At 47.4% G+C, this 13,425-nt stretch overlaps 1 protein-coding gene across 5 annotated transcripts in view; it reads right to left on the reverse strand.

The window, feature by feature from the left end:
* The window catches only part of GGT1 (gamma-glutamyltransferase 1), a 91,255-nt gene that overhangs the window by 4,043 nt on the left and 73,787 nt on the right, over positions 1-13,425 (reverse strand). For all 5 annotated transcript variants that reach the window (XM_075897975.1, XM_075897976.1, XM_075897980.1 and 2 more), the window contains 4 exons: positions 12,512-12,699; positions 11,035-11,162; positions 9,505-9,617; positions 861-974 (listed from right to left, as the gene is read on the reverse strand). In XM_075897975.1, the coding sequence (XP_075754090.1) occupies positions 861-974; positions 9,505-9,617; positions 11,035-11,162; positions 12,512-12,699 (543 nt within the window). The remainder of the gene's footprint in view (positions 1-860; positions 975-9,504; positions 9,618-11,034; positions 11,163-12,511; positions 12,700-13,425) is intronic.

The raw sequence follows: 13,425 nt of genomic DNA on the forward strand, positions 1-13,425 counted from the left end.
ACGGTATTAGGGTACAGAAGTACAGAGATGAGCAACAAAAGCAATCAAGGGTCTAGAACAGCTTCTGTATGTTAAGAAGACTGGGGACTCTCAAATTGTCTCATTTTCAGGCTGAAGAGGCAGTATGAGAGGTCTATAAAATCTTGATTGGTTTGGAGAAAGTGTTATTTACTCCTCATTTCAAAAAAACCTTTAGGGTGTGTCTAGACTACATGCCTCCGTCAATGCTGAAGGGGCCAGCAGGCCATGTGGCGGGACCCCTGGTTAAAATGGTTTAATTGGTTAAGCTTTAACAATTAACTGGCTAACTATTCTAACCAAGGGCGGATGAGAGTTTTGCGGGGCCCAGGGCACGGGGCCTATTGAATTGCAGAGCCTGGAGCAGCACAATTTTGCTCATGCACCACAGCCGATAGGTAGTAGCATCTGCACAGGGCCTATTGAAGCGCGGGGCCTGGAGCAGCCGCCCTGCTCGCTCTGTCCTAGAGCCACCGCTGATTCGAACATCCCAACCCTTCAAATGCCAAAAGTTGACTTGGCTTCATACTCAGTTCTTCAGGATCATGAAGCGATTGATGATACATTGAGATACAGCCTGTTCAAAATGTACTGGGTTTGAAGTTGTTACAGACTTTGTGCCTAGCCCAGGCTAAGGTATTGTGAAAGGCTTTTGAACAATCCAGGGTCAAGGGACAGCATTGCATTAGTCCAGGGCTGGTTTGCAGCTGAACTTCTAAGCAGAAACACAATGCAACATGGAAAAAATATTCCCATGAAATATACCCACAGCACCTGCGGAACCAGGATCATGCCAGACCTCCGACCCCATGCCCCAGTCCCTTACAGAGAAAAAGACAGACCTTGTCTATGTTGGGCTCCAGCTGTGTAATATTGGGAAAGAGCTGATCATGAACTCGAGGTTCTTCTACAGCCTGTTTCACTTTGTACCCAAACCAGAGGGAGTTGATGATCGTCTGGATGAAGCAGAAATCCACAGCATTAGTATCTGACCTGGCCCCAGAAAAATATATCATTGGGGTCTCAAAACACCACAGTAAAAGACAGCCAGATTCCTCAGCACCTTAGGTTAACTTTGCACTGCCTTACCCGTACAATACTGCCTCTAAAGCTGGTTGCACTGAACATAGGAGATCCCTGTATACAGGTCTCCTTGGGTGATTCAGAGCAACTACCTCAGCTTCCCACACCCTCTTCAAGCCTGCCAGGACAAAATTCCCCTAAGCCTGGCTTAGAGCTTAGAGTTAATATCTGAACTTCGCACTTCTCAGTATCTAGACCATATATACACCTCTGTCACTCTGAAGTGCCCAAAGCCAGCCTTTATGAAAGGAAGCAGCTTCCCCCGCATGATACCATATGGATGCTACAAGGACGAGGGAGAAAAATTGTTCCCCTTGGCCTCCGATGGTAGGACAAGAAGCAATGGGCTTAAACTGCAGCAAGGGAGGTTTAGGTTGGACATTGGGAAAAACTTTCTAACTGTCAGGGTGGTTAAACACTGGAATAAATTGCCTAGGGGGATTGTGGAATCTCCATCCCTGGAGATATTGAAGAGCAGGTTAGACAGACACCAGTCAGGGATGGTCCAGATGGCACTTGGTCCTGCTATGAGGGCAGGGGACTTGACTCGATGCTTTTTCAAGGTCCCTTCTAGTTCTCGTGTACTATGATTCTATGATAACACTTTGTACGGCTGCTTCCATATGCAAGAACATAAGAACAGCCAAACTGGGTCAGACCAAAGTTCTTCTATCCCAGTATCCTGTTTGAAGACTTCTTACAGAAGTTGGTACAGTGAATCATGAGGATCCACATTTCTAAAGTAAGCTGAAATGAAGCCAAGTTAGAGTACCAGTAAATGTGACCTATAAATGGCAGCTGCACTACGCAGCTGAGTTGTGCATTAGCACACACACAAAGCAGCAGTTCCCATGAATACCATGTAGTTCTCAGAAATCAGAGGCATAGTGAGGATGTTTTGCATCCGGGGGCAAAGGCCAAATTTGTGCCCCCCCCCAATCATTTGTTACTGAGCAAATAATTTTACACATCAAATTACTGTATTATATTAAAACAAGATCTGAAAAATATAAAATATACCTAAAACAATCTATAATAATAAATAATTGCAACTGCCCTATAGAAGTACATTATCTGTGGTGTCCCTGAAAGCTATTCATTTTCATTTGTGTGGCCCTCAGAGGGCTTCAAGTTGGACATGCCTATCTACATGTTTGTTAGACTTTAAAGTGCTACCAGATTATTGTTTTTTAAGTTTTTCCTTTTGTTATAAAGCATCTTTTATTTAAAAAAATAAGTGACCCCCAATACACTCACCTGTTCCCCAGAGCCAGGCACCCCCCATTCCAATACAACATCCCTTTCCCAGATCAGGCACTTCAGCCCCCTCCATACCAATGCAGCTGTAGGTAAATCTCATTAATCTCTGTATTAATCATTTTCTCAATCTTTTATTTTAACTTTGTATCAAGTCCTTTTAGTTTTGTAATAAGTCTTTAGTTTGTCCTTTTATAGAATCTTTGTAGTAAGCCTTTTTACATAGAAATCTTGTAGACTTTTTAGCCCTCCTCTCCCCTTTGCTACATTGATTATCTTGTTGAGTGAAGGAGGTGTGAATGGATAAGGCATGAAAGAAAAGCATCTCTTGCAATAGGTGGAGAAAGCTGGAAGCCAGATTCAAGAACAATAAGAACAATGGGACCTGTAAGTGAAGCGGGCTCATCGAAAGAAGGCTGGACCTATAGATGCCCTGGGAGTAAGCACCAAGTGCTGCTTTTGGAAGGTCCCCCTTTGAATGTGAATGGGGGAGCATTTAAAAAAAAACACCCAGAAGAAGGTGCCATAGATGAATAACTGCATATGCACATGACGACTCTCTGCATGAGAAGGAAGACACTATACATCTCTAAAGGCATCTTGCAGTCAAGCACTGATCTGGCTCCAACCCTCCCCCACCTAACTGATCTGGCCAGCAGTTAGGTGGAACAGCTATTGGTAAAAACAAGACTGTCTGGCTGTGTCTACACTGGGCCACTTACTCCGGAAAATCAGCCGCTTTTCCGGAATAAGCTGCGAGCTGTCTACACTGGCCCTTGAATTTCCGGAAAAGCAACGACGCTCTACTGTACAAAATCAGACGCTATTCCGAAAAAGCTACGCTGCTCCCGCTCGGGCATAAGTCCTTATTCCGGAACACTGTTCCGGAAAAGGGCCAGTGTAGACAGCCCAGTAGTCTTTTCCGGAAAAAAGCCCTAATCGCGAAAATGACGATCGGGGCTCTTTTCTGGAAAAGCACGTATACATTGGCCACAGATGCTTTTCCGGAAAAAGGGCTTTTCCGGAAAAGCAGCCTGCCAATGTAGACGCTCTTTTTCTGGAAATACTTATAACGAAAACTATTCTGTTTTAAGCATTTCCGGAAATTCATGCCAGTGTAGACATAGCCTCTGTCTGTTGTATCATATGCATATGACTATTGACTGCTATGTGTGTATTACCAATAAATGTGGCATTTTGCCTTTTCCCCCAAAAAAGATCCCATGCAGTACTTTTAAGTACAACACAACCATCCCTGCCCTAGAGCCAGCCCCCCCCCAATACCTCCCATCCCAAAGGCACTCACCCCCCTCCTCTGGGCCAGCCCCCCCAGCGTTCTCCATGCCATCCCAATACACTCATCTCACCCCTGCCCCAAAGCCAGCCCCCCCAGGCACCCCCAGTGTGGGAGGGAGCACTCCCCCCAAATCCACCCCCCCAGCCAGGCATGGAGGAAGGTACCCTTCTTCAGAGCCCTGCTCCTCCCCCTCAGCTGGCTGCTTTGGCTTGCACCTTGCAGAGAGCTGGTGCCGGCAGCCAGAGCAGCACTCAGCCAGCAGCCTGAAAGAGCAGCGCGTGGGCTGCTCAGGTCCCACACCAATTTGGTGCCCCCCTAGCGTGGTGCCTGGGGGCAGTTGCCCCCCCCACCTCCTTTCCCTACCCTTCTGTCAGAAACATACGTTTTTGATAAGTGGAAACACAGGCATGCAGAGTTCCTGACTGTCCCATTCATTCTCAAAAAATAAGGCTACAACTTATTTGTGGCTTCCAGCAACTTCTGTGACTTCCGCCTGTAGTGTCCTTCTCATTAACAAATTAGGGAAATACAACCTAGATGGAGCTACTATAATGTGGGTGCATAACTGGTTGGAAGACCATTCCTAGGGAGTAGGAATGAATGGCTCACAGTCATGCTGGAATATTCCGTTCAATATATTCAGCAAGGATTTAGTTAATGGTATAAAGAATGCAATTGCAGGCAGTCCCCGGGTTACATGGATCCGACTTACATCGGATCCCTACTTACAAACAGGGTGAGGTAACCCCGCACTAGCTGCTTCCCCCCAGCAGACCAGGGAGACGCGAAGCTAGCGCCCCCCCCAGCAGACCAGGGAGACGCGAAGCTAGCGCCCCCCTCCAGCAGACCAGGGAGACGCGAAGCTAGCGCCCCCCTCCAGCAGACCAGGGAGACGCAGAGCGGCTTTTCTCAGCAGACACCTCAGCTTGAGAATAAAGGACTGAGGGAAATGAGGTGTGGGAGAATAAAACTGAGCTCTGGAGAAATGTTTGGCTAGAGTTTCCCCTACAATATGTACCAGTTCCGACTTACATACAAATTCAACTTAAGAACAAACCTACAGTCCCTATCTTGTACGTAACCCAGGGACTGCCTGTATAAAATTCATGGATGATGCCACTGGGGGTATGTCTACACTACCCCTCTAGTTCGAACTAGCAGGGGTAATGTAGTCATCCGCAATTGCAAATGAAGCCCGGGATTTGAATTTCCCGGGCTTCATTTGCATAAAGCTGGCCGGTGCCATTTTTAAATGCCGGCTAGACAGCGGCCAACCCTAGGGACCCTGGAGGGGATGGACCGAAGACAGTGACCAAGCCATTTGTCTCGTGCCATCCCTCTCCAGCCTTCCACAAACTTTGGGCAGGGACACCACTCCTACCCCCTGGCTAATAGCACTCCATGGACCCAACCTCCATGAATTGATCTCACTTCCCTTTAAACTCTGTTCTAGTTGTAGCCTTCACAGCCTCCTGCAGCAAGGAGTTCCACAGGTTGACTCTTTGCTTTGTGAAGAACAACTTTCTGTTACTAGTTTGAAGCCTGCTACCCATTCCTTTCCTTTGGTGTCCTCTAGTCCTTCTTTATGGGAACTAATGAAGAACTTTTCTGTATGCACCCTCTCCACCCAACTCCTGCTTTTAGAGACCTCTATCCTGTCCCCCCTCCGTCTCCTCTTTTCTAAGCTGAAAAGTCCCAGTCTCTTTAGCCTCTCTTCATATGGGACCTGTTCCCAACCCCTGATCATTTTAGTTGCCCTTCCCTCTCCCACCCTCTCTCTTCCCCTCTCCCACCTCCTTTTCCCAGTCTCCCCCAGTTTTGTTCAATAAAGAGAGATTCAACTTTTGAACACAATTGTCCTTTATTTTGTACATCAAGAAGAGGGGCTAGGGAAGGGTAAGTGGAAGGAGGTGAGGGAGGAATGGGGTATGCACCCCTGATGGGGAGGACTGGGCTGGCTCTGCGGGCTTTTGGGGTGGAAGCTCTCCTGCAGCCCCCCAATTGCCCCCTCTCCGCAGATGGCAGCCTGCGGCAAGTGCAGCCGGGCTGATGGCCGAGTGCTGTGATGTGCCCAGTGTGGGTACTCCGGGCACTCCAAGCCAGGACTGCTTTGCAAGCAGGGCACCCCTGAGAACTGTCTGTCCGGGGTGGGGGTTGCTGAGACAGCATCTCCACGCTCTAAGTCCTCCTCTGATGCCCTGCCAGCACTGCTTCCGGCCATCCTTAAGCCTGGTTCAGAGTCCACTTAATGTGGACATGCTAGTTCGAATTAGCAAAATGCTAATTCGAACTAGTTTTTTAGTCTGGATCCGTTAGTTCGAATTAGCTTAGTTCGAATTAACTAATTCGAACTAAGTTAGTTTGAATTAACGTTGTAGTGTAGACGTACCCTGGGAGAGGTTGCAAGTGTTTTGGAGTATAGGACTGTAATTCAAAATGATCTGGGCACAAACTGGAGAAATTGTCTGAGGCAAATAGGATGAAGTTATGGAAGGACATGTGCAGAGTGCTCCACTTAGAAACACAACAAAATGGGAAATGGCAGCCTAGAAATGAGCACGACACAAAGGAATCTGGGGGTTATAGTGGACCACAAGTTAAATATGAATCAACAGGGAAACACGGGTGCAAAAAGAGCAAAAATGTTGGGAAATAATTCTTCTGTTCTACTCTATGCTGATTAGGCTTCAACTGATTAGGCCTCAACTATGGATAAATTGGAAAAAGTCCAGCAAAGAACAAAAAAATAATTAAAAATTCAGAAAACATGACCTATGAAGCAAGATTGAAAAAAAAAAAGGAGATTTGTTTAGTCTGGAGAAAAGAAGACAGGGGGACATGTTAACAGCTTTCACATACTGATGATAGGACAAGAAGCCGTGGGCTTAAACTGCAGCAAGGGAGGTTTAGGTTTGACATTAGAAAAAAAACATCCTAACTGTCAGGGTGGTGAAACACTGGAATAAATTACCCAAAGAGGTTGTGGAATCTCCATCTCTGGAGATATTTAAGGGCAGTTTGGATTAAGGATGTTACGTATCATGTAACTGACTAACTGAGTAATCGATGCATTTTTGCATTGACTATTCAATTAGTTGATAGGGCAGTACTGCCCTTTGAAATGGCACTGCAGTATTTCAAAGGGACAGCAGCACACCGAGTCCGGTATCAGCTGGGGAGTCCCCAGCTGTCCCCGAGCTCCACGTGGTGCTGCCCCTTTGAAATGCTGGGGCCATTTCAAAGTGGCATGGAGCCGTGGCCCTCCCCCCTTCCTTTGCTGCCTTTGCTTATCGGATAGTCGACTTGTCCTTAACATCCTAGTTTAGACAATCACAGTCAGGGATGGTCCTGCCAGGAGGGCAGGGGACTGGACTCAAGGCCCTTTCAGCCTATGATTCCATACTGTTTTCCATGGTAACAGTGTTGTGAGGGATCGGACAAAAGTCTTAATTATGCATTTCTACATTTGTTAGGGTTATATCTTTATCGTAAAACTAACCACTTTGTACTGATTGCATTGTATCTATTTGGCAGAGCAGCACCCAGCTCTGTTGATTATTTTGTTTCAGTTCTGTAGGAACATAAAACATGCATTTACAGTAGAGTCTCAGTTATCTGACTTCAAGGGGACCAACAGATGGTCGGATAATCGACATGTCGGATAATACGGAAAATACCTTTGGGATCCAAGGTATTTTCCCTGTCAGCTGCTGCTCTGAAGATGCTGGGCTGCTTCATGGGGAGCCGCACTGCCCCCAACCTCCCCTATCTCTCCTAGCCAGCCACAGGGCAGCGCGACTGGCCAGGAGAGATAGGGATGGGTGAGGACAGCGTGGCTGGCCGGGGAAGATCAAGAAGGTCGGGGGCAGCACGACTGGCCAGGAGAGATAGGGATGGGTGAGGGCAGCGTGGCTGGCCGGGGAAGATCAAGAAGGTCGGGGGCAGCATGACTGGCCAGGAGAGATAGGGATGGGTGAGGGCAGCATGCCTGGCCGGGGAAGATCAAGAAGGTCGGGGGCAGCACGACTGGCCAGGAGAGATAGGGACGGGTGAGGACAGCGTGGCTGGCGGGGGAAGATCAAGAAGGTTGGGGGCAGTACGACTGGCCAGGAGAGATAGGGGAAGTTGGGGACAGTGCGACTAGCTGGAAGGGATGGGGGAGCTCGGGGCGTCCCATGACCTTCAGGGCGAGGGGACGGCTGGGCTTCGGCATCCTGCCACATGGACCTTGTTCCCTCTTCCCTCTCTGCCTTTGTCTCCGCAGTGCCTGGTGCCTTCCCTTCCATGCTCCACTCTGCTGGCTCCGCCGCCCGCACAATTGCCTTGGGTGGCCACAGGCAGGTTGGATAACACGCAATGTCGGATAAAGGAAGGTCAGATATTCGAGACTCTACTATAAAATAATGTCCAAGTCAAAGGAATCTGGTATGGGGAATGATTTGGCTGGGATGTACATTAGGGCTTAATATGTATGCAACTAACCCAGTAGGTCCATTTTTTCAGTTTTCATTAAATAGTGCTCTGATCCTGTAGAGCATTGTCACCCATTGACCCAAAAATGGTGAGCACAGTCATCATCCTTTTATCGAGGGGAGAGGGAGGAGGTACAGGTGAGTATCTCCCAAGAACGGTGAATAGCAGAGCTGGGAACAGAACGTAGATCTCCGAACTGCATCCCAGTGGAGAGATTACAGTATGGTTGCTGTGTGCAACACCCTCCATGGAACCAAAGCATGTTGATCTCACAAAATGGGAGACAGAACCCCAGAATTTAGAACCTTTCTATCTGTGCACCCTAACAGAGCTCCACGTGCAATGCTACAGCTGAGAAAGTGGACACACCCTGGATATCTAAGCAGAAGACTATTGTATAGGATGAGAGAAACCATATTACTTCTGTCTACACCATTAGTGAGACCATTATCAGACATGATGTCCAGGCATCAAAAAGGGTTCAGAGAAAGGATAGTTAAGGTCTGGAAACTGTTTCCAATGGACATAGCCCTGCATGGTTACAAAATTGGGACATTCCATCCTCATCTGCAAACATGAGCCACGGATATCCACATTCACAGATATAAAGTGGATATTTGCAGATCTGAAAGCTCTACTAACAAGCTTCTTAACTCTCTTCATTGAGTTTACACCAAGAGAAAGTTAAGAGGCAATTTGATCACGGTCTGTTATTAACTACACGGAGAAGAGGCTGGAGAGGGATGGCAGGAGACAAATCGCTTGATCATTGTCTTCGGTCCACCCTCTGTGGGGCACCTGGTGCTGGCCGCTGTCGGCAGACAGGCTACTGGGCTAGATGGACCTTTGGTCTGACCCAGTACGGCCGTTCTTAAGTTCTAAGAGATGTGTCGGTAAGGGCTTTTTAATCAAGCAGAAAAAGGCATGATGAGATCCTTATGGTTGGAAACGACAAATTCAGACTACAATTAAGGTGCCAGTTTTTAACAGTGATGGCAAATAACTAATGAAAGAACTTACACAGGGAGGCTGTGGATTCTCCGTCACTTTTATTCTTTATATCCAGACTATATTTCTTAATGCTACAGATTAGACAGTAGTTGTGGGATTGATGCAAAAAGTCACTGGGAGAGGAGAGGTGTTAGCATTTTTCAGGAAGTCAGAATAAAGTGTCATAATGCTTCATTCTACTCTTAAAATCTATGACTCAAGTCACTCTCATGGAAACCTCCTAGTGAGCAGTAGGACAGAATGTCCAGGTTGGATAAACAGGGATGGTCTTAGATGGGGACCTTGTTTTATAACTCAGGTGACTAACCAACCTTGTCTGGCCTCTACGGACTGTCTTCTCATCCGTCCCACACCGTGACACTTACCAGTGCTGTTGCTGTGGTGATTTTCGTTCCTCCGGCTGCACCAACCACCATCTTAACCTTATTTGTTTTATCCACCAGGATTGTGGGACACATGGAGGACAGGGGCTGTTTACCTGTAAGAACGTGCACAGACATTAATTTGTGCTTAATTACATGCTCAGTATCTGGGTTCACCTCACCAGAGCCCGAGTAGGCTAGAAATACAGAGTGCTGCTACTGATGCTCTTTTGCAGATCCCAGATCTGCTGGCTCAGCACAAGAGTCTCCTCAGCTGCCCTAGGAGAGTCTGTCATTTTCTGAACCCCCTTTGATGGGGTGGGAGTGAAAACGACAAGGGCTTGAGCCAACTCCTGACAAACGGGCATTCCTCAGCATGCCTGCTATTTGTCTGGGCTCACCCATACACTGGAGACCACGGTTCAACTGCAGAACTCAGCCCTGAGTAATGGGCCCTTCCTGGTCGCTGCCCTATCAGGGTGAGAATCTCTGTAGCCCTTGATCTGATTGGAGAGGCTTCCTGGCACTAAACCTTGGTGCTTCCCCATAGCCCCCATCTCATCTTCCTCAGCCCAGGATCCCTGCAGGCCATTCGAAAAAGGTTTACATAAAGGGGGTGTCCCTCTCCAAATCCATTCTGCCTGAAAATAAATGGAATCAAAGGAATAGACCTGGATTTAAGGGTTACCAAAATATGGTATATTCCCCCCCCCCCCGCCCACCAGCTGTATTCCAAAGGTATGGTGGGGGAGGAAGAGCATACACATGGACACAGCATCATTTAAACACATTTAAATGTCATGCAAATTACTTACAGCCCACAGACTGTTGGAATGCTGCAGGGTTGTACACCCCTCCCCCCAACTTCCCTCATTCAGGCTTGCCCCCTCCCACAGCAGGGATGCCCAAGGCACAGTCATGGCACATTTCACTTAATTTTAACCTTTGTGAGGGCTTCGGACAGCCGGGGATAAGCAAGTCCCAAGCGTTTTCCTTGACACCACAAATACTTGTGCTCCTTTCAGCCCGCTCGTGCACACAGATCCCAGCAAGGAAAACTGGATGTAGCGTACAGAACGTACGGGTTTCCCATGTTACAGGGACTTCAGACTCCCCGGAGCTATGTCTTACTGCAAAGTCTTAGGGCTTGCCTCCACTTACAGAGAGATTGAAACTGTGGGGACCACTCTCCCAGGGTTAGATTTAACAGATCTAGGAAGGACCTGCTAAATCAACCGCCGACAGTGCCCCCGTCAATCCCAGGACTCCACCAGGTCACAAGGAGCAAGGGACGTTGAGAGCAGAGATTATTCCGTAGGCTTCCTGCAATGGAGATGCCACAGAAATTCAACCTAAGGTACATCAACTCCAGCTACGCTATTCATGTCCCTGGAGTTGCATCTCTTAGGTCAACTCTCTCCCCCACTGCAGATCAGGCTTGAGAGAATGTTGCTCTCCAGCCGGCAAACAGCATTACTTTGACATGCAAGAGGCAGCCATGAGACTAGCTAAGAAGAGGGAGTAAAGTGCTACCTGGTTTGATGAAGTTTGCAATGGAGGGACGGACGCCAAAGTTATTGGTAATAAAAGGTGAACTGAAGTCATCCATTTCATCATTAAATATGATGCCACTCACGTTGGAGCAAACTTGTGAGCCAAAGCTGAAGAGAACAAGCAGAAGGGAAGGCACGTCAAACCCAGACTCCTGGACAAGCTTCAAGTAAACTGCCGATTACACAGAACTATTGTCTGGCAGAGTGAGGCCACACACCCTGCAAGGAATAGGCCCATAATGACAGAGCTCCTAGGTAAACTAACAGACGGGCCTTCCCCAGGCTTTGGGTCTCACTTGGGAAAACCTATTCTCCATCTCCTTTCACCTCACATGAGTATAGTAACCTTCGCTGTACAGAAGGCTTCCACGTACAGGAGTGGGAAACTATTTAAAGCCACTTCTCATGTGCACTACAGCAGGTGTGAGGGCAGCAGACAATCAGTCCCAGTATAAGGGGCAAAGCAAACCTCCAAATACCCAAATGTGAGGGCTGAACTCGGAATCCCAACTGCCCTAGGGCTATAAGTGCTGCAGTACAATCCATCATGGAGATCGGATCGGGTTGCATGCTTGGACCCAGACCCATCTCTGCCAGAACAGAATGCCAAGGCAGCAGCAGTCACATTTTCTCATCACTGATTACATCACTCAGTGACTGAATAAACTGCAACCGCCTTTATAAACTGGTCATGTCTCACACCCAATCCATTCAGCAATGCCACAGCCCAGCATGTGTTACGTTATAGGCATTTTGATAGGCTGGATGTTGACCTCACAGGTGGGTTAGACAGGAAAGATTCACTCTGACAGAAGCGAGGAAAAGTGGTCCTGGCTGCAGCCCGGTAACGAAGGATAAAGCCCTTGTTTATTAACTAGGGAACTATCTTCATAGCCAATGACAGTACAACACTCAATGTGCTGATAATGGGCAGAACAGCTGCAGTAAGTACACTTCCTTTGCTATGGCAGAAGAAAAGAAGACAGAGAGAGACTGATAATTCAAGGAAGTGTTAATTGAAAAGGGGTACTAGAGTGTGGCAGGGGATTTCCTGATGTCAGAGCTAAGGGGCTAGAAGAGGTCATTGCAAGAGTTAAACAAAAGTGGACTTGACTCAAACATAATGGAAACATCTAGTCCTTATATTTTATACGTCCAACTCAAAACACATGGGATTCAGCAGTAAGGGCCTAACTTGCAAAGTTGCCCTCAGCTTCCCATGGATTTCAGTGGCTGGCGGGTACTAATGCAACACCAGATCAGAGAAAACAAAGAACACAGAAGTCCTACCAGTACAGTGCAATCTATAGGACTCCAGCAAAAGGAGTTCCAGGCAACAATTCCTCCACCAACGACTAACCCGCAATGGAGAGACCAGTCCAGTGATGTTTATACCAGCCACAGAACTACTATAAAGATGGGAGAGCCGTACATGGAAGTAAGGTCTGGACTCATACTGTAAGTTGATGGTGCTGGTGGCGGACACAGCACTGCCATCATCAGCCACAACGGAGAGATGGGATGTACCGGCATTATCTGGATTGTAGTACTGTGGCTCATAGTAGTCAACTGGATGGGTTGTATTGTCAGTGATTCTTCTCCGTAGGCTATCCGCAAAGAACTCAGAGGTCATGTTCTTGAGCACCTAATAGAAGAGACAATCCCGCTCAAAGCTGACAATAAGTTTCAATTAAAACCATAAATTCTATGCTGGAACTCACATGAAATGGGGCACATCAGATCCTAGAGGGAAAAATGGAGGGTATCCAGCAAGGGAGCCACTGGCTTTCCATTGCCTGGAATCCTTTGTTCATTACAGAAAGGGGAACCCATGCTGTTAGACCAGCATTTCACGCTTTACTAAAGAGAACGCTGTACAGGCCAGCAACATTAATATAAACTGGTCTCAGTGATATCTTTCATTGTTAAAACACTTTATGGAAGCACCTTGTCACCCTCCCCATGAGATAGGCAGACAAGTGGGATGTGTCTAGACTACAGGGTTTTGTCGACAAAACTATACCTGTGTCTACATTACTGCCAAGTTCTATCGACATAACGTCAACAGAACTCGGCAGTTTTGTCAATGGCAGTAAACCTCATTCTCTGAGGAATAACACCTTTTCGACAGAAGGCGTTATTGCATCTACACTGTCCTTTGCATCTACTCTCATGTCAACAAAGTGACTTGCTTTGTCGACAGAACTGGCTGTAGTCTAGATGCTCTTTGTCGACAGAAGCTTTGTTGGCAGTGTCTGTCGACAAAGCCTCTGTCAACAAAAGCCTGTAGTCTAGACATACCCGTGGAGTTATCCTGGATCATAGTTGATTATTGTTTGCACAGCATGTTGAACATGCTATGGCAGTGCAA

The sequence above is a fragment of the Pelodiscus sinensis genome, chromosome 15 (assembly GCF_049634645.1).
Source record: "Pelodiscus sinensis isolate JC-2024 chromosome 15, ASM4963464v1, whole genome shotgun sequence".
NCBI lineage: Eukaryota > Metazoa > Chordata > Testudines > Trionychidae > Pelodiscus > Pelodiscus sinensis.